This window comes from Carya illinoinensis, chromosome 10 (genome assembly GCF_018687715.1).
Source record: "Carya illinoinensis cultivar Pawnee chromosome 10, C.illinoinensisPawnee_v1, whole genome shotgun sequence".
Taxonomy (NCBI): domain Eukaryota; kingdom Viridiplantae; phylum Streptophyta; class Magnoliopsida; order Fagales; family Juglandaceae; genus Carya; species Carya illinoinensis.
Genome location: NC_056761.1, coordinates 16,460,093 through 16,484,145, shown reverse-complemented (window position 1 = coordinate 16,484,145; position 24,053 = coordinate 16,460,093). Strand labels below are relative to the sequence as shown.

The 24,053-nt window shown below is 33.6% G+C and overlaps 2 protein-coding genes across 2 annotated transcripts; both read right to left on the bottom strand.

Annotated features, from left to right (window-relative positions):
• Positions 1 to 152: 152 nt before the first annotated feature.
• On the bottom strand, positions 153 to 8,273 carry LOC122279301 (DNA polymerase eta). Its single transcript, XM_043089847.1, has 16 exons — positions 8,042 to 8,273; positions 6,823 to 6,943; positions 6,627 to 6,738; positions 6,351 to 6,521; positions 5,593 to 5,757; positions 5,404 to 5,507; positions 5,059 to 5,178; positions 4,590 to 4,713; positions 3,864 to 3,977; positions 3,564 to 3,779; positions 3,001 to 3,109; positions 2,780 to 2,919; positions 2,434 to 2,506; positions 2,235 to 2,377; positions 909 to 1,017; positions 153 to 765 (listed from the first exon to the last, which is right to left on the bottom strand). Exons 1-16 carry the CDS (start codon positions 8,115 to 8,117, stop codon positions 473 to 475), a joined length of 2,190 nt encoding a protein of 729 aa, XP_042945781.1. The 5' UTR covers positions 8,118 to 8,273; the 3' UTR covers positions 153 to 472.
• A 1,856-nt stretch (positions 8,274 to 10,129) lies between these two features.
• Positions 10,130 to 11,781, bottom strand: LOC122280079 (UDP-glycosyltransferase 43-like). The gene has a single exon (XM_043091032.1). It carries the CDS (start codon positions 11,729 to 11,731, stop codon positions 10,289 to 10,291), a length of 1,443 nt encoding a protein of 480 aa, XP_042946966.1. The 5' UTR covers positions 11,732 to 11,781; the 3' UTR covers positions 10,130 to 10,288.
• Between the last annotated feature and the right edge of the window lie 12,272 nt (positions 11,782 to 24,053).

Below are 24,053 nucleotides of genomic sequence, written 5' to 3'. Positions count from 1 at the left end.
GAGCCTATACTAGGTTAAAGCATCACCAGAACATGTCCCAGACCATTCTAAAGAATAAATCAATGGAGTCAAATTTTCAATTCTCTAAGAATTTAGAATCTAATTGAATAAACAGGCTATGGCCCAAGAACAGGTTCAATGGCAATTAGTCCTTAAACATAAGAATTGATTGTCACATTAATAACTTAACTAGAAGAAATTTACATAAACCTTCAGCTCTCACTTTCCCACAATCACTTTCCAGACTGGATACTGTCCAAACTTAACTCGAATTAGCCTCTTTCCATAAAAGCCATAGGAAGAATAATAAAACTGCATATGTACACACAAAGCACTTCCAGGACTAGCTTTCAATAGGTTTCCTAAGCCTTAACCATTGGAAATTCCAACCATGCTGTATCAACAAATTCCAGCATCGCCATCTTTCTTTGAGCTTGAAATAGATAACACACCCATCTACATCATTGGTACTTCATCTATTTTTGGCTGGAAAAAAATAATGAGCAATACTAGAACCCCTTTTAACTACATTAGGTCGCTTATGAGGCCTGAGCCAGGCCCGGACTTCTTCCTGGATTTCTGGTGGTAACTCATCAACCACGGAGGGATCAATCTCATCAGTTTTGTAGCCCCATGCTTCCCTTTCTTGTTCAATACGAGCCAAACTAGACCTACCAGTGTTAGTCCCGGTCTCTTCAAGAAGTCTTTCTTTTGGCAGTTCATCTTGATTTGGTTCCAAACAGACACTACCAGTAGACTGAAAGCCTGAAGTATTCCTCAAATGAGAGAGAGAGAGAGAGAGAGAGAGAGAGAGAGAGAGAGGCGGAATGCAGAAAGAAATACATCTAAATGAGGGTTTAGAATTATTTTTTTTTTTAACGTAAGGAAAAGAGGGATAAGAAAATTACCATCAGATGATGCTGCTTTAACATCTCGGATGGCTTCAATATGCTCCTGTTTCTTTGAAGGCCAAGAGGGGTCACAATTCTTAAAGAACTTCAAGATTGAAACTGTTCCCTGTCACAAAATATTTAAGAAACAAGTCAACACCCATTTTCTAAAAGCCAAACGTTAATCAGCATGGGTGGATTGAATAGAATAAAAACACAACTGCAGTTATGGCTCTGGGATCAACTTATGATTAGACAAAAAAGTTGGAAGCTTATATTTTTCTGTCTTTTTTGGACTTTAAATTTCAGGTTGTAGCTAGCAAGTCCACAAGTGGCCTCTTTTCAATAATCCCTGAATACTTGAAAGGTGTGCTTCTTTTATTTTCCTGCTAACAACATCCGTTTATATTACTTGTCTGAAAGAATATAATAATTGGTGATTAATAAGGAATCTTTGTCCCAAATGAAAAGTGGTAGTAACTTGGACGTGCCAAATTAATTATTTTCCTGATCTAAACAGCCATGCTTTAATTCAAGTTTCGTTAAATATCAGTCCCATGTACAAATTATCGTCAAAATTCTCATCCTAGTCTAAATTTTTTATCAAAATTAAATTAAACACAAAAAGAAAACATTTATTTGGGTTCCCGCAACTTCCTTTGGTTAAATTAAACACAAAAAGAAAACATTTATTTGGGTTCCCACAACTTCCTTTTGTTAAAAGAATTTTCCAGTTACAAGTGAAGTTTTTTTGGCAAGCCATGATTGTATTAAATAGAATTAAACAGAAAAGAAAAGGCCTCAGAAGCACAATGATTGAGAAAGTAACGTCTATAATTCTTACATACTCAAACATGTGCATTCCAACAGAATCGTTACATTACAAAAAAGTCTCATATAGGATCAAAAAATTGCCGGAACATAACAGAATGAACCTTATAAACTAGGATTAAAGAGAGAAGAAGAGAGACAAGTAACAATAAGAAAGAAATTGCATCAATTCGAAAAAACAAAAAAAGAAGAAGATTCAAATACAAAAGAACTTCAGCAGCTTTGCGCTCCCCAGTGAACGTGAAAGGGCAGCTTCCACAGAAAGTCTGGGCCAATAGTTTGGTAAAACAAATTTTTTTTTGATAAGTAGTTTGGTCCAACAAATTACTAGCCAACCAAGGACACGACATGGTTTTAGTCCTGGTTATTAAATACCTTTTGTTAAATTTTTCACACCGAAGTGTTCTTTTCTCAAGGTGCAACAACATGAATAACTAGCATCCTCGTGAGAGGATTCCGAGAAAGATGTACAGTTAGCAGTGCAAAAGAGAAAATGGAAGTTTGCCTACGGACCTTATCTTTTGATGTTTTTCTTTTCTGCACAGTTCGATCCAAACTAATTGTGGAATATTTAATCCGAGATTCTTCCCCAGAGAATTCTCTTTGTTGCTCATTTCCATTCATCTCCAGATAGCTTTCACCTCCTGGACAAATATCTGCCTTTATCATGGATGGGATAAGGAAAATTAAAGAGGTAAATGAGGAAATCTACCTGAAGGCAGCAATGGTGAAATTTCATGGGCAACACCATTTTGTGTATGTTGTGGTGACAAACAGGATGGATCCTGCCCATGAAAAAATATCAATTGCCAAAATTGTCATTCCAAGAATCAAGACTCACATCAAGCTTCATTAATATCACAAAGCATGATTTAAAAAGGAGGCTAAATAAATTTCTGCCCAAACTCCATTAGCTGTTAAAGCCTATTAAAATCTGAGCGCCCAAGCTAAATATGCAAGAGCTGGTGTATAAATATCTCAGGTTCCAAGATTCTCATATAACATATTAATAATCACGGAATCAGTTCAACAGAGAATTATTTGGCCTATTGTAAAACCTGATCTTTCCATGTATTCTCTTTGTCTCGCTGTTGACCCTGGCTAGTACCAGCATAATTGAACTTGTTTTTTTCTCCAGAAAACTCAGGGAACTCAATCTGTGGCTCAGTTAAATTCAAGCCCGAATAGCTTTCACTTCCTGAGAAATAATAGCTTTGTTAGATGGATGAGAATATAAGGAAAATAAGAATATTCAGGAAGCACATTTGAAACCATATACCTGAGGGTGAAGATAGTGCAGCATCTTGGATGAAGTTATCCTGTGACTGCTTTGATGGAGAGCAGTAAAGGTTTTGGCCTGGAAAGTATTTTGTGATCGAACTTGTCCCCTAGCAAAAATATATTTCCATCAAAATGATACATAGTTCAGGACCAGAAAATACATACGAATCAGATGGGCATAACATTTATTTCATCAGCGATTGATTAATTTAGTTTGAAACTGCTTTATTTCAAATACTTCTCAATGGTTCAATCTTAAGAAGCATGTACCATTGAGACAACTAATTCACGACATGCTAAACATATGTTAGTTAGGCATATTGAGAGAAAAAGAATAGCATCATATGATCCGTATCTGACAAATCCTAGGAAGGTCTGATCACCAAGCAAACTGAGGATAACACCGCTCTCAAAGTGTTAGAGCTAACCTCCCAAGGGACAAAATTAGACAAGAAAGACCCAGAAATTATAGTACAAGTTCAGAGAAGGTATACAAGGGCTTTGAAAGCTAAAATCCAAGGAGAAGTTAGTTTTGAAAAATAAAATCCAAGTAAAACTTACAGAAGGTATTGCAACAATTTTACTCGCTGAAACAGAAAGTGACGTTATACCCCAACCATTGTATTGACTTCCCTGAGTCTTAGATTTGTATGAACCCACATATTCACGTAATCCAGCTTGAAATAAGTTCCATGCATCTTCTTGAATTTTGACAGTCCCATACCGTAGGGGACAAGACTTGGAAGGAAACTTCGTACATGAATCAGAGTCACCAGACTGAAGGATAACTCATAATCAGAAAAGAGAAGAGTGAGTATATATCAAATCTACCATCCAGATTGATTAGAGGAAAATAATTACTTTGTATGCTCTAGCATGAAGAGTCAGAGTGTGAGCAATCCGCTTATTTTGGTCCAAGTCCAAGCAAAGACGTTCACTCAGTTCTTCACAAAGTTTGTTGAGCCAGTGTTGAACCTAGAGGATAAGCGACAGGACTGTAAGAGAAACATTTGATAAGTTGAACTTCTGCATTAAAGATCGATCTCTCTCTCAACTGATGGTCCTTTCTAATAGCCCAAAATAGCAATGATTCTTTCTAGTATGCAAAACAGTGAGCAGATTAGTATGAAGAGTAAGTAAATTGCAGAATTGAAATTAAAAAGTGAGCATTTGCAACTTTTGATCAATTTTAAGGGCAACTGCCAATTCCAAAGTATAAGATCAATTTCGATATTCCCACTAAATTTTGAATGCAAAGCATTTGATACCATTGTTTTATTTTATATATGAACCTTAATTTCTGCTAACTTAAGCATATGATCATTTGATAATGTGGCGAACTCCAAATTTAAGGATAACACAATTTGGCAAAATTTGACAGTGCAATTATATAATAATTGATTTGGTAGCTTACAGGTTTAATTTTCCAAAGTCAGAATTTGGGGGACCTACATGTAGGGATTTGGTGGTTATTTGAGTAAGACGAATGCTCTAATCAATAACATTTAATGACTGGACCATGGGATGACAAGATCATATAGCATAAGGAACAGAATGAGTTGATCTGGTCAAAAAAACAATTCTTACAGCTGCAATCGTCTTCAGGGCCCGAGGACCAGGAAATGTCTTTCCAGAACCATGGCTCTTGGGAAGAATTCGCCCCTGAACTTCTTCCCCACTGACTCCTCTTGCAATATTCCATAACCAAGTACTGGAATGCATGAATAAAGTAGAATATCGAGGAGTACATTTGGGAAATTGTTAGATAAATAAGCCAATAGATAACCAACAGCAACTAACAAAGAGAATGGACCTTTCTACGGTATTTAGAAAGATAATTTAGAATAGTCTGAGATAATTTAAAAAATAATCATTATTGCCTGGGAAATCACAATATTTCCTTCATATTTAAAGAAACTTTTAAGACAGTAGTTATTTCTGCTGTAAAAACCAAAATTTAAATAAATAAAAAATAAAAAAAACATTTAATAGAAAAGCCAACTATAATCGCAAGGTTCAAAATATTAAGAGCTATTTTTCAAGAATAGGCAATGACCCAGTATTGATGCCATAACACTCTTGTAGCTTCTCCTCTGAAAACTGCAACAGCTCTCCAACAGTGTTCACACCCAAATCACTTTGTAAAGAACTCCCAAGCTTTCCTCCAAGCTGTTTCCTGAAAACCATGTTTTCTTTGGTGTTAAGCACTGCAGTTAACAAGAACTTACCAGCAGCACAATTTTGAACACAGAGAAGAATACAAAAAAATATAAATAATATATTTCCATTTATTTTTCCTTTTTGCAGCTAAGTAGCAAAATGACAGTCAGCTAATGTATACAGCAATATGATTCGCATCTCTAATTCAATATAGAAGTATAAAATTGAAACAAAAACTCACATTTTTTTAATTGGCAAGGATTCGAGTAATCCTTTGACAGATGATAGGGGCACAACAGTTTGTTGTGCAGGTTTATTTATAGCACTTGCAAGTTTGGCCAACATCTGCTAACAAAGTCATAGCTAAACTAATGACAAAAAAATTCATCTGTTCAGTTAAGGAAGATTTTAAAAATTGACTGCTACCTACCTTATTATGAGCAATCCCAGCAGAACAAGTAAATTCAGTCTCCCTCAACACCTGCATCCTAAGTTCTGCAACAATAATGGCGCCACAAGCTAATAGTTTATCGCGGTGATCACCATCACTCCTACGAAGCCACTCCCTCACAAATTCCTTGGCATCACTTCCTTCCTGAGTTTTAAAATCCATTTCAGACTAATGACTGAAGCTGATACAAATGCAGCAAGTTCAGAACTAACTGACCCACCCTATGATTTAGAGGAAATTTGAATATATTTCTTATGGAGGAAAAATAACCTGATGAACCCACAGTAATACCTTTAACCCATTGCCCATGTCTCATATCCCTTTGAACTTGATAAATACATTTATAATCAAGTATCACCCTATGAAAGAAATCCAGATTCTGCAAATAGTTAAACACAACCTCCACCCCCTCCACCTTTCTCTCCCCGTCTCCCAAATGCAAATGTCTAGGAATAGTAATCTAGACCACATCATGATCAAATTTACTTTGAAATTTCTAAAATGTCAAGTAGAGGTTAATTCTCGACACTCTCTTCAATATAGACAAAAGATATTGAATAGAAGATAAGGAGGGACATGCTGGATAAAAGCTTCCAGAAAATTATATTTAACTGAGATCCGAATTGACATCCTCAGATCATCAATGTTGACCAATACTCAGAATGAATTCTCATGATCATTGAAATAATGAGTATAAGGCGATCAGGATCAGTAGATCTCAATGCACTGTCTCTGACCTCAGTATTAAGCCCCAAAATGTGTGATTTAACAGCTTCTTCGTCAATTACTTCCAAGCTCTCCGGAGGAGTTTCTGCTAACATTGTTTCTGCCGCCTCAGTAAGGTCAAGATACACTTCATCGATAGAAGCCCTCTCACATCGACCCTTCCTTGCAAGAACAGAAACCACCTGAAATTTTGATTTAAAGACGCCACAAGTTCAAATTTTCAATTGTCAATGAGTATAAATTAACAAAGAAAAAAGTTATTGGTAATGCCTTTTGAATATACAGACCTCTGAACCTGCATTGCGGTAAGTGTTAAGATCAGCTTTATCCCGTGCAACAGGGACTTGGACCAGCTGAATTGGTGGACAGACTTTCTTTGCCTCATCGCCGCGCATTGAACTGATAATCATGCAGTACATTTTTAGAGTCTATTGGCTCCTAAAGAAAATATTTTTAGAAAATATCCAAAAATATTATTCTTACCGTTTCACACCATATTTACGGGCCTCGTAGCTAACTGCAATCAAGGCCCCACCTTTCCAAGAGTTGTACTGTACAACAGCAGTAGGTAAACCCCTTAAGTCTGGCTGTTTCCGCTGCTCGACTACAAATATTAAAATAAAACAGTCGGATTGGGTAAAATTATGGTCCCTGCCATTATAACAGGAGATAACCAGCAGAGGACATCCATGTTCAATTTTGTACACAGGAAAGAGGATACTCAAAGCACTGATGACAGGATATCATACCAACAGGCCTCCCAGCATAACATGAAAGAAGTATAAGTGGAATAATAAAGAGAAATTAATGCCCAGATCATTTAAATGAAATCATCGAACATCTTTGACTTGGTAAATGTTTTCTATCTAGTGTGTCACTCAACCTAACAAGGAAAATCTAAGGTTCAAAAGTATGGAATTAGCATTGCTTATCTCAAAATTTACAAGTCAAAGTTTCAGAAATCAACAGCAAGCATCACCAAATAGACCCTTAATGCCTTCCATCTGTATATGCACAAATGGCAGCAAGGTAGGTCCCATAGTCTTCAAACACCAAGCCATTCCGATGAAATAGAACTTGCACACCTTCTTATGGTGCAGAAGAGTATGTAACAATACCACATGAGCACAACCCATATAGAATTTTAGGCCAAGACTTTTCATAGGTTTTCATATACTTCTCTTGTCTGTTACCTTCACCACATCTTATCATCTCTTTTCAACCTCCAAAGCATCTTAAAACAACACTCAAATCACAATTTCATATCTACCCAAGTTCAAAACTTAAAACCAGCCTTCTCCTGTGTATTCAAGTATGAATTCCCCACTTTCATATACTTCTTTCAAACGCAAAAGAAAAACCCAAACAGTCTTTGGCACTCATCAAACACATCAAACATGTGTATAAATATTTAGGTTCATTTTTTAGGGAAAATCGTACAAGATCAATAAGTTTTTCTTAACTAATTCCTGCTATATATATATATATATCTTAAAAAAATTACACCTGGAACTGGTCAGAAATTCGATGTCGACCACCTAACATTGAAATACAACGTAAAACCTCAAATGGGTATCAATATACCTTGACCATCACATTTCATTTTCAAACTCCAGTATTACCCCCAAATCATACACATAAACATACATATTTATACGAGAGAGAGAGAAAGAGAGAGAGAGAGAGAGAGAGAGTCATAAACCCTGAACATAGAAGCAGTCCATGTCGACGTGAGCGATGATTCTGGCGTCGGATGATTCCGGTTTGGCCACTGGCATTTCTTTTTCTACATTATTTTCTCCTATCTTTTCTTTTTCCCTCCAAATTCTCGACCCAGAACACCCTGTGAGAAATGGCAAGGGGATTGGGCGTAATTTAGCATAGATAAAGGCTACTTATCTAAAGTATACCAAATGTGTTGGTTGCGCGTTTCTTCTAATAGTCTACTCCAAACCTTTAAACTCATTTGAATATCTAGATATTTAAACTTTAAACTGTATCCCACAAAACTTAAGTCATGTTTGAGAATTAAGATGAGTTGAGAACATTTTATCTTATTTTAAAATTTTTTATAATTTTATTCTTAAATATTACTTAAATAAAAATATTTTTTAATTTTAAATTTTTAACGTTTTATTCTAATCATTACAAATTTTTCAAACTTTCAAATAAAATATAAAAAATAATATAATTTTTTCAAATTTTAAAACATAAATAATATTAAAAATTTATATTTAATTTTTTTTAATTTATAATATTTTTAGAGAAATGATAGATCCACTTAGGATTTCTACCAATATTTTATACCGAAATATTTTTTATTTTTTTATTTTTACTTTTTTATTAAGAAAGTGTCTTTTAATGAGTTTGTGAATTTTTTATTTTTTAAAAAAAGTTTAAATGGATTTAAAAACATTTTGAAATAAATAGAAACAAAAATTAAAAAAAAAAAAGGATTACACCATTTGGTAGAAAAAAAGTGTAGAAGTCTCTCTATCCATAGCACCACTCATATTTTTATTCAATTTTTTTTTTTTTTCATTTTCTAAAACCCAATAAGACAATGCTAGGAGGACTAAAAATGGTGCCGCCATTGTACCGATTAATGCAATTGCACTTTTTTTCTCTCAACCATTTTCTAAGCATTTTAAACAAATATACTCGTTCACTAAGAGTCACTTTATTTACCATTAAGAAAAAAATACAGGATCAATCAAATCGGGGGTACCAGTTTCGGTCCCCCTATCATTTTTTAAACTTAATAAAACATGTTAACATAAATCATTTTATTACTATTTACAGAATTCTTATTTTATTTCATTACACAAACATGTCATTGTTTAGACACCTAGATGAGATGAGACGATCTTAACTCATTATTAAATTTTTTAATTTTAAATATTCAACTTTTTCATTACCTACTGTTATAATAAAAATAAAAGAAAAAAAAAAGCTCTTTCTCATTACCTAATTATTACAAATCTTTCAAAAATAAAATATAAAAAATAATACAACTTTTTTCAATTTTTAAAATAAAAATAATATTAAAAAATTATATTCTTTATAATATTTTTTTCTCTCATTTTTCAGAGTTCAATAAAACATTTTAACTCAATCAAGTTTACTACCGTTCGCTTAATTCTAATTTCATTTTATTATCCAAGCATGCTTAAATAACTTAGAATTTAAAAAGTTGAGAAAACTCTGTTTTGTTTTCTCTATGATGTTTGTCTTCTTTCTATATCCCTTATTTATTACAATTAGTGATTGAGTAATGCCACATTTTAAAAAATCATAATTGATGTTAAAAATTAATAATTTAATTTAAAATTTTAAAACTTCAAAACACTTAATTCGTATTATTTTTCCTATAATCACACGAAGAAGGAAGCGTGGATCTTTCCTGATGGGAAGGGTGTCGAAGAACTTTTGAGGGCCTTCAAGTCTCTATATGGATATGCTAATATGAGGAGTTCTCTTATCAGAAAATGTTTTGTGTCCCGATGAAGCATCCGACAATAGGTCTCTATATTTTTTTTATTTAATAATTAAGTAAGTATTTTTTAATAATATTATAAATTTTTTTATAAAAAATATTTAAGAGGTTAAAAATTAAAAATCAATTAAAGAGATAAAAGAAACCTAAAAGTTGTATTATTCTTTCTATAAAATTCTCTTGTAAAATTAAGTGATATTTTGAGAAATTAATTAAAAATAGAATAATGGTAGGTACAATCATGAATAAATATTCTTTTAATAAGATAAGATGGGTGGTATGTCTTTCTCAATCTAAATGAAACTCTACTCTTATTATTATTTTAACACAATAAACGTTCAACATTATTCTCTTAAACATTATAAATATAAATTGCAAATTGCAATTATTTAATAAAGACATAATAAAGTGGTCTGTAGAATCTTTAGATTTTTCAAATACATTGACTCCTGATTAATTACGTACTAACTCCCCAATCAATGCTCCGAGTGACGAATGTGATGAGCCATTTTCCTTCATAGCCATTCTACTCTTGGTCCCCATTTCCTTCACTTTTCTCCTAACCTCATCATCACCGTCCATCAGACGTTTTATCCCTCTTTCTACCTCCTCCGCCACCACCAGATCACTACCACCCTTGTAATCCAACGTGATTTCCACCGCTAATCCCAGTTCCCTCACCATCTGAAAGGCGTTCATCTGTTGCTCTGCATAAACAGGCCACGTGGCAATTGGCACGCCATGCCATAAACTCTCCAAGATGGAGTTCCAGCCACAGTGCGACACGAACCCTCCGATTGCCTTGTGGGCCAGGATCGACACTTGTGAGACCCATCCGCACACAAGGCCAACCCCAGCCGTCCGTTCCAAGAACCCATTCGGTAAGACCTCCTTAGGATTTTCGTAGTCAGTCGGGAGGTGTAATAGGGTCTTCGGCGGCCCACGTAGTGCCCACAAAAAATGTAGCCCAGTTCGTTCAAGCCCAATCGCTATCTCTTTCACTTGAGCCCCACTAAGACTTCCCATGCTACCAAAGCACAGAAACACCACTGACGAAGGAGGTTGATCGTCAAGCCACGTCATGACCTTTCGGTGATGGACCTGGTCTGGATGCCATTGGGCCGGTCCTGCAAGGTCGAGAACGGGCCCTATTGGATAAACCGGTGGCACTTGACGGCTACAGACTCCGTTGACCGAATAAGGCTCCAGCTCCACAAACGTATTTACGATAATACCCTTTGTTTCCACGTACCTGCGTGCATGATGCAAAAACCAGGCGTACCCTTCTTTCTTCAACACCGATGGAGGCAACACGCTTAGAGGAACCGGGTTCACGAATTCCGGGAGGACCAACTCGGAGTCCAAGCCGGACAAATCGGTGGGGTTGAGTTTGGAATCTAGAATCGGAAGATGAAGCATGAAGCCGAGAAACGTCGCCGGAGACGAGAAGTAGAGGTAGCAAGGGATGCCGAGCTCGTTCGCCACGTCGATCATGGAAGTCGTAAACATGTCGATGAATAACCCTGCGACCCTGGACGGTGAGTGGTTGGAGGCTGACTCGGTTGCAGCCGCCATGAGGTCGGTGATCGCATGCTTTACGTGGGGCCTGTGTTTCTCGATGAGCAAGGATATGTAGGCTATGGAAGTTTGGAACTGATCGGGTGAAGGAGGTTCCACAGCAGGGAGGTCGATTAACCGGATATTACTGGCGGGGGCGGCGGCTCGTGATTGTACGTAGGTGTTGACGAGGGGTCTTTGAGGCATGGTGACGATGAGTATGGTGGCAGAAAATCGAGGGTCATGATCGACGAGAAGGCGCGCGAACTCAAAGACAGGGACGAGGTTTCCGATCCCAGGTGTGGAAATGAACACCAACTCCAACTTTCCGGTGGCCATGGGGTTTACTACACTTTTCTGCAAATTTAATGTGCATTTTGGCCAGTTTTTGTCATTATATATTACCAAGAATGTGCCCCTTGATTGTCAGTAAGGACACGTGCACTTTGATTGTCAAAGATGAGAAGCGACTTATATTCATTGAAAATCCATTTCTATTATGGGAAAAAGGAGTAATGACCAATGTATCACTTGCCTACCATTATATATCATAAGGTTCATTTATTATTTTTTAATTATAAATAAATAATTATTTAATAGTAATAAATATATATTATTTTAATTAATAAAATACAAATAAAATGATAATCCAGTATATAAAATTTTTCAAAAATAAATAAGGCTATCAGCATTCTACAGTAACTTTTCTTCAAATTTTATTTTTCTATTTTGTCCCTAGTCCTTCCGAATTTCATTTTCCAATTTGATCCTTCTTCATTTCGACTTTTTCCATTTTATCCTTATCATTTGTTTTGTTTAATTCAAAAATTTACATTTTTGTCCTCTTGTTTTGTTTGAAAATTTACGTCTTGCGGTGGGATCCATTGTGTCAGCCAAAGTGACAGAGAACAAAAGGCTGAATGAAATATTATTCATTCTAAATAAAATATTAGTGCAGCTTAACCGAATGCCATTTTAAACCTTTAGGCTTTAGGGTCCTTATCGTTTAATTTAGGTCCAAATCAATACAACCTTTTATTTTGGACCGATGCTACGGCGTCGCTACATCTGCCTTCAGACGTTACCACGTGGCATATCACAAGAGAAATGACATTAAAAGGAAAATGTTTGATGTCCCGACGATGATTTTTTTTTTTTAATTTTATTTAATAATTAAATAAGTACTTTTTAATGATATTGTAAACATTTTTTAAAATGTTTTAAGGAGATTTAGAAAATAGATGAAAAAGAAAAAAAAAAAAAAACTAAATGACATTCTCATGCTACAGATTCGGTTGGTATATCATTATCCTATCTAAAAATTTAAAAAAAAAATATGATATATGATACGTAGAGATAATGAAAGAATAAAACTCATTCAACTGAAAAAATTAAAAAATTAAAAAATAAGACTTTAAAATAAATAAAATTACTCGATTAAGAAAACCTACCTTCCAAGTTTCACCGACCTATATAACTTTTTGGACCACCTCCAATTTACCGGTATTGGGAGTGGGTTCAATGGACGTATCGTTGTTCATTGTTTTGGCTTATTCGGAAAAAAATGTGTGCTCATTATTAAATTGAATAGTATAATATATATATATATGTATGTATGTACTTTATGTTCTCATTAGTCATTATTCATGTCACCGGCCCCATGCCTACAAAGGACGAAGCAAAAGTCATTTTATATACCGCCAAAACAGGAATAACGTGATCTCTCAGCGAGCGATCTACAGTATATCTGCTCTATTATTTTTTATCATTCTAATTTTAATTCCCCACAAAAAAGGGTAATTATCAAGTGAAAAAAAATTGAACGATCAAATATCAAAGCTTGAAATTAAAGAATATTGGCACGTTGGCCAGGCGCGTGAGGAGACACTCAAGCTCAACTTTGACGAACATGCTGCATTCATCGTATGAACGAATGTATGTTGAGTTATTCGGTTGTGTTCGATTATTGAGCTAAATTCAAATAATCTTAATTCATATTAAATTAATTATTAATAAGATTTATTTTTTTAAAATTTTTTTTATAAAATAGTTAAACTCATCTCAATCTATTTAATATATTTCCATCTAAAAAATTAAACTCAACTCAACTTAAAAAAATTAAATTCATCTTAATAATACCTATAAAATACTATTATTTATAATTTAATTCAAACTCATTTTAATATCTAAACTTAGCCTTAACTTGTGGTGAAAGAAGCTTAACACATGGTTAGGAATTGATCAAATCGTGATGCTGAAAGGAGAACTCCTGGGTGTTACCCACTCTGAATGTATATCTCTTGTGAAAGATTCTATGCATAAGCCGACACTAATAATACATCATACAGTTGGAATGGATAAAAGATCCTAGGCCTCACAATAGATTTTTAAGCCCAGCCCAAGATGAAAGGCCCCCACTAGAAAGCACAGAAGGGAAAAGAAGAAGAAAAAATGAGAGAACAAAGGCTGATGAAGAGGCCTGTGCAAAATGGCCGATGGGCCGATTGCTTAAATATTGAACCCGACCTGATAAAATCGGGTGAAATCAAGAGTCGGTTTCGATATTGTCGAACCCAATGAATGTCGGCCATCATTTGTAACCCGTCTATTTAATTTCTCACTTCTACGCGAAACATAGCCTCTGTCATTCCCCATTTATCTAAAGAGCAATACTACATACAGTCGTGGAATTGTAAACGCCGCGCAATTACTTTGAAAAAGAGTGGAGTACACGATTAAAAAGTTAGTTTTTTTTTTTATGTGAATCCCATATTAATTCATTTTTTTCAAAGCGACTGCACGCCGCTTGCACAACCACGACTGTAAATATCATTTCTCTTATCTAAAAGCATTTGTTGACCTTGTTGACCATACCCCTTCGCTTCCTATTAAACAACTAATGGAGTTTTTGTTCTTTTTATTATTTTAGTAAAAGAAAATATCTTTTCCACTCGGTTTAAAGACTTTAATATGTGACAAAACTGCAGTTTTGTAGTTTTTAATTTAAAGACATCGCGTAAAGTCGTAATTAGAGTGTCAATGACTCAATTGTTCTTCAATTTCCTCAATTCGTCTGGAGCCTCCTAGAAAGTAGATAGACACATTAAAAAATAATAATAATAATAATAACCGCCCAATTTTTACTCAACCCAAATGGTGCGGGTCGGATCAAATCATTTTCATCATGGCCCATTGACGGGCCGGGTTGGATCGGCCCAAAAATTGTCTCGGATGAAGCGGGTTGCAAGCTTATGAAGGATAGTGTGTCAAGAGGAAAATGAGAGAAGTAACGTAAAAAAGATGGGGTGTGATATAAAAGGATGAAGGACTGAAAATAAAGGGGGGAAACTAGATGATTTGACGGGGACTTTAGGAGGTCTTATTCAGGAGGACTTTTTGCGCGAGACTATGGCTTCAGCTTCTCTAGCGATAGAATCTTCCCAGGAGATAAATCTTTGATCTTTATTACATAGTGAGGATAAGAAATTATAAAACAAGCATATTATAATGAATCTTCCCTCTCCAAATGCTTCGTGAACGTATGCATTATGCTGAACCACTTAGATCTCTTTTATTTTTCCTGCATATATTTAACATTCATTGTCATAGATGTATGCACCGATACCGTAGATCTGCATTGGACTACCCCTGAGTCCTCCACGTCACACCGATTGAGGCCTAAATTGTCTCAGCAGGCCGAGAATGACTCTTTCTCCCACTCCAATTTGTTGTGGAATTATATGCATTAACAATTGGTGCCGTTTGTGTGATCTAATTTACTTTCTACGCCGGAAGTGAGGGAAGGATGATTTACCGACCCAGTAAATAATCACTGAATGAGCAGATGAAATTCTCCTAGATAAGTATTCTCGACCTTTTAACTTTTCTTTTTATGAAAAACACTAAAGTGAAAAAATGGGCGAGTGAACATTTTCTCACCTAAGCGGAAACCCAAGTTACTCACCACTTGAACTACAAATGTTCAGTGCACTTTATCTGCATTGTGCAAAAAGAAGGGGAGTACATGGGTGAACACTATACACTTAAATATACTTTGAATACACTGTGCACTTAGAGCAAGGGTGCAGTACACTCAGGGTATGCACATGGGCATAGACCAAGTGTGCACCGTGCACTATGCACTTACGTGTTACGTGTTACAGTGCACTAAGGGAGCACGACTGTGCATGGTAAGAGAGGGAGTGGGCACTGCAGGGTACTTCTCGATCGTGAGCCCCACTATGGTGTTGGAGGCCACCACTAAAACTGTCGGAACCTTTTGTCCCTACCATCCAGGACTTCGACCATGAAGTTCGTTGTTCGGGGACATGTCGGCCAGCGGGTGCATGTTATCGTGCACTGAGAATACCTCTCGCCCGCTATTCGGCTATGGTGGGCCCCTACAAAGAAGACCATGCACAATGGGCAATAGACACATATTGCCCCGGGCACCTAAAGGGAGTCCCCCTTCCGACGACCACCATGGGATGGCGTGCAGCGTGAGTCACCACCACCAAGACTATCGGCGATCTCTGTTGCCGGCGGGATACTCCTTGGCCATAGAAAACATCGATGGGGAGGTTTCCCACTAGTCATGCCATCTTGCCCATGGGGCGAGTGACACGGCCTCAACTACTTGGCCACTCATTAGCGGACTCCTTTCCTCGGCCAGAGGTGTTTCACAGCCACCCATGACGAGCCCACCTGCCACCTTTTCAGCCACAATGCTCCAAGTGAAAAAAAAAAGGTTAAAGAGAAAAGAAGAGTGAAGAAGAGAAGAAACAACAACCAATAACGGGTAATTTCAGTCCAAGAAAAATTGGCTACAATAGTTGGAACACTGCGGTTTGTCCCTCTTAAGACTTATATGGATTTTATTTTTACTAACGTAATTGGTTCCTGTAGCGCGAAACACCGACTACACAGTCCTAATCGGGCATCGCTCGAACGTCTCAATGTGTTTCTATCGGAGTCAATTTCTTGATATTAACTTGCATGTGGGCACCCCCAACCTTTGTCATCACCGAAGCATGGCTGCTCACAAGCCTTGGAAACACGCCTCAAACCTTTGTCACACTCCAATGAGATGACTCAGATTTGCAAATTTCACTATTGTGATTAGGTATTATTTACACTAACCGATTTGGCTTCTGTAGCACGGCCAAGCGCCCCAACTACTTACCTTCCCTCACATCTATAAGGGTCAATGATGTGAGTCCAATCTTACGAATTGCTCGACTTTTGCCCCAGTTCTCTCACATCTACGAGTTTCAATGAGACGAGTTGCTTGACCTCTGCCTGAGTTCCCTCACATCTACAAGGGTCAACGAGGCGAATCCAGGCTTACGAATTGCTTGACCTCCTTAACCTTTCCACACTTCTATGAGGGTCAATGAGGTGAGTCCAGTCTTACAAACTACTCTGCCTCCACCATATCAACATAGCAGGTTCAGTCTTACACAGTGCTCGACGTTACTCCCAAGATGGCATCTTCACCAACAAATGTTGGATGTTTGCACTCGTGCCATAACTGTTGCCAATAGGTTACTTTGGGAATGAGCCTTAAGAGTTTAACGTGCCTCTAAGCTCCACAACTGCCTTATGCAGGTTACTTTTGGGAACGAGTCAACAAGCTCGACAACTACCTAAGGTGGACCTAGGGGGGTCGATGGGTTCCCTAAACACTTTGCATGAGTTACTGCAAACAAATGGTAACATTGAAGGCAATACGAAATGTTAATAGACATTCACATCATAAGAGAAAAATTCACCAACACCATCGAAAACAAAAACATCGGATGAATATACCCTTTTGACAACGACAGTCATTCATACAGACGAACTAACCGACTACTTACCCACTCTCACAGCAACGAGGTGAGTTTTATCTTATAAATTGCTCAACCTCCATCGTGACAATAAGGTGAATCCAGTCTTAAGAACTGCTCAGCCTCCCTCACGTCTATGAGGGTCAAAGAAGTGAATCCAGTTTTACGAATTGCTCGATCTCTATCACTCCAAAGAGGCAAGTTTAGTTTTTTGGCTGCTCTGCTTATCACCATTTTCTAATGAGTCAACAAGTAGGAAATGTTAGGGACCGCTATGCCTCCCAAGAGCCCTAGTAGGCGAGCAAGTCACTTGATTGCTCGACCTCCCTCGCGCCATAAAAGCCGAACTTTGTGCTTGCACTTTACGCGATCGAGTACATCTTCCTCCAAAGCTGAGTTTCGCACTCATACCTTACGTGGTCGAGCTTATCTCCTGCAAGGACCCACTCATGAAATTTATTTTTCTACAAATTTCTATGGACTATCTTAATCACATATTTTATCTTAAAGACTCTTAAGGCCATCTTTCAAAGCGAGTTGACCTTAAGAATTGCTTGCAACTGGACATGATAAAATATCCTAGGCCGGCAATGGGTTTCTAAGTCCAGCCCAAGATGAAGAGCCTTAACTAGAAGACAACAGAAGAAGACAGGATGAAGAGACAAGGAGGAGACAAAGGCTGAGGAATGAGAAGGTATTAGGAAGAAAATGAGGAAAGTGATATAAAAGAAAAGAGATATGACATAAAGGAAGGAATGACTGGAAACAAATAGGCTAAATCAAACGATTTGAAGGGGACTTTTAGAGGGATTATTCGAGAGGACTTTTTGGGAGAGGCCATGACTTCAGCTTCTCCAGCGACAGAATCTCCCCTAGAAGATAGATCTTTGATTTTTATTATACAGTGAGGATGAGAGACTATAAAACAGGTATATTATAGTGAATTTCCTTTCCCCAAATACCCTGTAGATGTAGGTATTATGCCGAACCATATAAATTTGAGTGTCTCCCTCTTTTTTATTTTTCCTTCATATATTTTTCATTCATTGCTATGAATGTACATACCGATACCGTAGAGCCACACCGAACCACTATCAGTGGCTCCACATTACACCCATCAAGGCCTAAATCGTCTTAGCAAGTTAGGAATGACTGTTTCTCTCATTTCGGCCAGTTATGCAATTTTAGGCATTAACAAAAGTGTTTATATGACATAACTTGATTTGAAAGAAAAAATTTAAAATTTGAATATTATAAATCTAATTTTACCATTTAAGTGATATGAATAATATGTTTTAGACACCGATTTAATAATAGAATAACTCATATATATATTTATTTAATTTTTATATTCATTTGAAATTAATACTTATCATTGACTTCGTGTGTTTTTTTATTTATGATTGATTTATTTTCTATACAAACTTTGAACTCATTTATGAAGTACTGCTTGGCTTGTTTATTGTTTTACAAATTCTATTATAAGTTCTATTATTATAGTCATACAATCTTATAAATTTGTATTAATGATTAATAAGTTAATTATGTTGAGACTCAATCATCTAAATTGGTTGGGCTAACTACGTGTATATATATATAATTAGGATAATGATAAGATTACTATCTTATTATTACCTAATTACTACTCTTTTTGTATTATAAAATTAACAGATTTTGTATTTGTTAAAAAACATTTATGACTTTGATAACAAATGCAAGATTTATATCATATTTTATATAAACTAAAATGAAAAATTCTATCAATTATCCTGATCTTAATATCATTTTCTCACCATCTTCTTATTTGAAATTCAATAATTAGATATTAAATAATAAATGCTAAATAGTTTCACAATCATTTAATGTTGTATTAGTGCATTAGTATATATTAGTGTAGGTAAAGATAAAGCAAAATTTGGCTAAAATCATATGTTTACTTTTTACCTATTTCATTTAAGAGAAATTCAAACATTGGATTATCTATCTGTTAATCAAAATAATAATAATAAAATATTATTAATTTTATAATAATTTTTTTTCAAATTTTGCAATTATACTTACCATATATTAATTACTTATTTTGCCAACCTAATAATATTTTGGAAGAGAGAGAAATAATTTATAAAATATATAATTGACGGGAAATAGTAATGCTCCAAATATGTAGATTTACTGTAGCTTCTATTATAGACAATTTAGTAGAATTATTAGCTAAATTTGGATTTGTATTTATATTTGCATACACCGATTTTAGTACTCTAAGACTGAAAGAATAACGTAAAAAATAAAAAATAAAAATAAAAAAAATTGTGTATTACGTTTCTCAACTTAAAAAGCATGAGATTGTGGGAAAGTCTAACCAAATAAATCGAGAAAAGAAAAAGTGACCGAAAGATATTTGCTTCTGCAAACAGTATCTCTACATGGATAAGGGAAATGATAGGATTATTATTATTTTATTACTTATTTTGTATTTTATTTTTTTAATTTTTAATTTTATTTAATGATTAATGAAGTAATTATTAGTAAAATTATATATTTTTTAAATTTTTTCTTAATGATTAAAGATGTTAAAAAAATATTTTAAAAAATGATAAAAAAGTAAAAAATTTCTAATACCTTATAACTAGTAAATGGATAGTGATAGAGTAGTAAGCCTATAACTATCCATATGGAGAATCCCAATCCAACTACAATCCTGACATAATAATTTATTTTCATATATTTTCTAAATATTTTTAATAATTTTATTTTTAAAAAATTATAATATTATTAAAAATTAATTCTTTAATCATTAAGTTAAAAAAAGAAAAAAAAATATCAATCGAGATCTACGTCAGGATCCTCCATTTGGAAGAATAGCAATTCTCTTTAGCAAATGGGTGAGAGGACAATAAACTATAAACACAAAAAACTAAAAGGCAAAAAAAAAAAAAAAACAGAAATCCAAGTTGCTAATACAAACAAACAAAAAAAGCAAAAAAAGAAAAAAAAAAGAGACAAATTTCACACGGCAAAGAAAAACAAAAATGAAACCCAAGTTGATGATAAAACAAGTATTAGAAAAAGAGTAACATTATGTTCAGTTATAAAATATGAAAATATAATGTAATTATTTTAAAAAAATAAGAATTTATTATTAAAAAATTAATTTATTTATTTAAATTTTGTATTTATTTAGTTTTTTAAAATGATTGTAAAATATTTATATACTCACAATTATAATTATTATTTTTTATTAAAAAAAGACAAACAAATATCGCAAGAAAGAGAGAAAAACAGAGGTTGCTCGGAGGGAAATACAAGTTTCACTAACGTAAATTGTAATTCATTTCCAAATGTGGTGATCTCTTGAAAAGAAAAAAACAATTTCCAACCATTCACACAAGTCTTGTTTTTCCCTATACGAAAGGTTAAATCCAAGACTTAAGAGAAGGTATGGAGTTAATGATAAAAATTTTAAGTTTGAGATGAGAGTTTAAAATATTATTTTTAATAATATTATTATTTTAAAATTTAAAAAAGTTATATTAGAATTTAAAAAAATTGAATTATTTATTATATTTTATATAAAAATTAAAAAAAAAAAATAATAAAATAAAAATTTTAAATTTGAAATAATAATTCTTTGACCCAAACCTGCTCATTGTTTCTGACTATAATTTGCTTCCGTTAACGACACCAAACATAAAAGCCCACAGGCTTACGGAAGAAGAATACTGTGACTCCTTTCGGGGGAGAAGTGAAAGGAGTTGTCAGATAGCTAGGTTTAAGTTAAAGAGACAGCTTGTTTTTGCAGATCTAGTACTGAATCATATTTACCTTATCATTCATTATGTGTATGCTGAAGGTTCAATTTCAGAGGACTTGGATCTGAACTGAGATTGGACGTTTGATCTGTCAAAGTCATGTGAGATACCTGGGCCCTGGCCTTACTTTGCTTTGGGGATTCTTCGACACCTCAACTCTCAATCCTACCTCAGATAATCATATAGCATGACTATTCAACTACTGTTATTTTATTATTATATTTTTTAATTTTTTTCTTAATCATAAATGTTAAAAAAATACTTAAAAATAATACCAACTCTCAAGTCTCAATCCAATATCAAAGGTTTCTCAAGAAAATAATTTTATTTTAAAATTTTTATTTCATTTTATCCCATCTCATTTTTAAATATAATTTAAATACATATATTTTTAAACTAATCATTATAACTTTTACAAAATTTTAAACAAAAAATAAAAATAATTCAAAATTTTCAAACTTTCAAACAAAAATAATATTAAAAAATATATTATAATAATATTTTAACTTTATAATATTTTTTATTTAATTTTTTCTCTTTCATTTCTTAAAACTCTATAAAACATTAATATTTTAACTCAAACTATCTTATTACTATTTACAAATTATTTTATTACTATTTACAAAGCTCCTATCTCATCTTACTCTCAAAATTTGTCTAATTCATCATTATAACTTGGTCTCATTGGTTTTATAAATTGAAAAGTGTTTATATTTAAATAGTTAAATACTTAGTGATTAAAGCTGTTAAAAAAATACTTAAAAATTAAAATTAATGATAAAAATACTTAATTATAAAAAATTAAAATTTTAAATATATTAAAGAGTAGTAAGAGGGTGGTAAGAGAGCATCAAGCCCTCATATAATACCAACTCTCAATCAAACATCATCGGTTTCTTTGGAAAATAATTTCATTTCAAAATTTTCGTCTTATCTTATCTCATCTTGTTTCTAAACATCACTCAAATAAAAATATTTTCAAGCTAATCATTATAAATTTTCCAAAATTTTAAATAAAAAATACAAACAATTCAAAAATTTCAAACAAAAATAATATTAAAAAACTATATTATAATAATATTTTAATTTTATAACATTTTTTATTCAATTTTTTCTCTTTCATTTTTCAAAACTTCATAAAACATTAATATTTAATTTTATACTATTTTAACTTAAACTATTTCAATACTATTCGCAAACTATTTTACTACTATTTACAAACCTTTTATCTCATCTCACTGTCTAAACTTGTCCTATTCATCGCTATAACTTGGTCTCATTGATTTTATAAAGGGATTTACTATGCATCAGCTACTATTCATTTTCATACCACACACTTATAGCTTTTTATAGAGTGCAGGGATGTTTTTCTTAGGGTATATGGATATTTTTTATAAGATGTATGGCGTGGAGTGGTGAATAGTGGCTGCTTCTAATATTTTCTCTTTTATAAATGATCTCAATGTATCTCATTTTATCTCATTTAAACATTTAAAAAGTAATTTTCAATTTTAAATTTTATAACTTTTTTACTTTTTATCTAATCATTAGCTAACTGGCATAACTTTACTTAACTTCTAAACAAAATACAAAAAAAAAAAAAATTCAATTTTTTAGAATCATAAAACAAAAATAATATTAAAAAATAATATTTTAATTTTAGAATATTTTTACTCAATTTTTTTCTCTCATTTTTCAAAATCTTATAAAATATCTTTAACTTAAACTATTTCATTACTATTCACAAATTAGTACTACAAATGATCTAAATAACTTGTGTGGGAATTTAGCTCGTTCACTCTCATAAAACTTTTCATCTAATCTCTTCTCTAATCAACAGGGTTATGATTCTTTTGTAATCAAGCTTGTTATACTCTAATTATGTGTGCAGGTAGAAACTCATTAGAATATGTGCAATAAGGCCTGTTTGGAATTTAAATTGAATTAAAATAATTCAATTTAGTATAATTTTAAGCTATGTCTAATATTCAAACACTTAACTCTCAAATCACTAAATTCATCTTAACTCAAAACTTTTTTATACGTGGGACTCACAACCTTTTTTTACTCAATACATTTCTACATGCAGGATTCATAACCTTTTTCAAACACATCTAAACTTATTTTAGATGGGTTTTATAAAATTTATTCTATCATCTCAATTCACTGCTATTTATAAAAAACATAACTCAATTCAGTTCAACATTTAAATAGAACTAAGTCTTAACTATATTTTGTTGATCTAAAGTAACATATAAGCATTGTTGAAGCTTTTTAAAGTACCTAGTTGGTTTTGTTTCCAATAGGAGAATCAAAGGTGTTTAGATAAGAAAATTTTGAGAGTTTATTTTGAGATAATTTTTTATTAGGTTTTGTGAAATTAATTAAATAGGAAAATTCTAAATCCATTTTTTATAATATGTTTTGCATTGCAATTTGTAAAACTAAATAGAAATAATTGAACAACGTTTATAATTGATGCCTGGGTTCCTGTTACCTATAACAAAAAAAGAAAAAAAAAAAAGAAAAAAAAAGGGTGAAAAGAACAAACCTGAGGTTAATTTAGAGACCAATTGCAACCTGTGAGCTTAGCACTGGTCCTGCCTCTCAGGAAATCCAGCTTATTTTGGATAATGGTGCCCTGACCCTAGTTAGTTCTATTCCTGATATAGTCCCTACTGAGATCATTTCAAGGGACAATCCTCCTACTCCTTCGGCTGATCGGTTCAGGCTAACCGGTAACGATCTTAACCTAGATTAAGCTATTCCAGAATGAGTTAGATGATCTGCAAACTTCGGAAGCCCACTTTCAAATTCTGAAACTGTGGCGACTACAGCCAAGCACACTTTGTCGTATTCTACGTGAAAATATCTTTTTGTAACCACATTTTTGTATCAATTCTTTTACTAATATTAATATATTAATATATAAAGTATGATATATTTAACGAAACGATTTGAATTGAAGATAAAAATAATAAGAGATTTTTTTTAAAATTTTTTTAAATATAAAAAATTATTAAT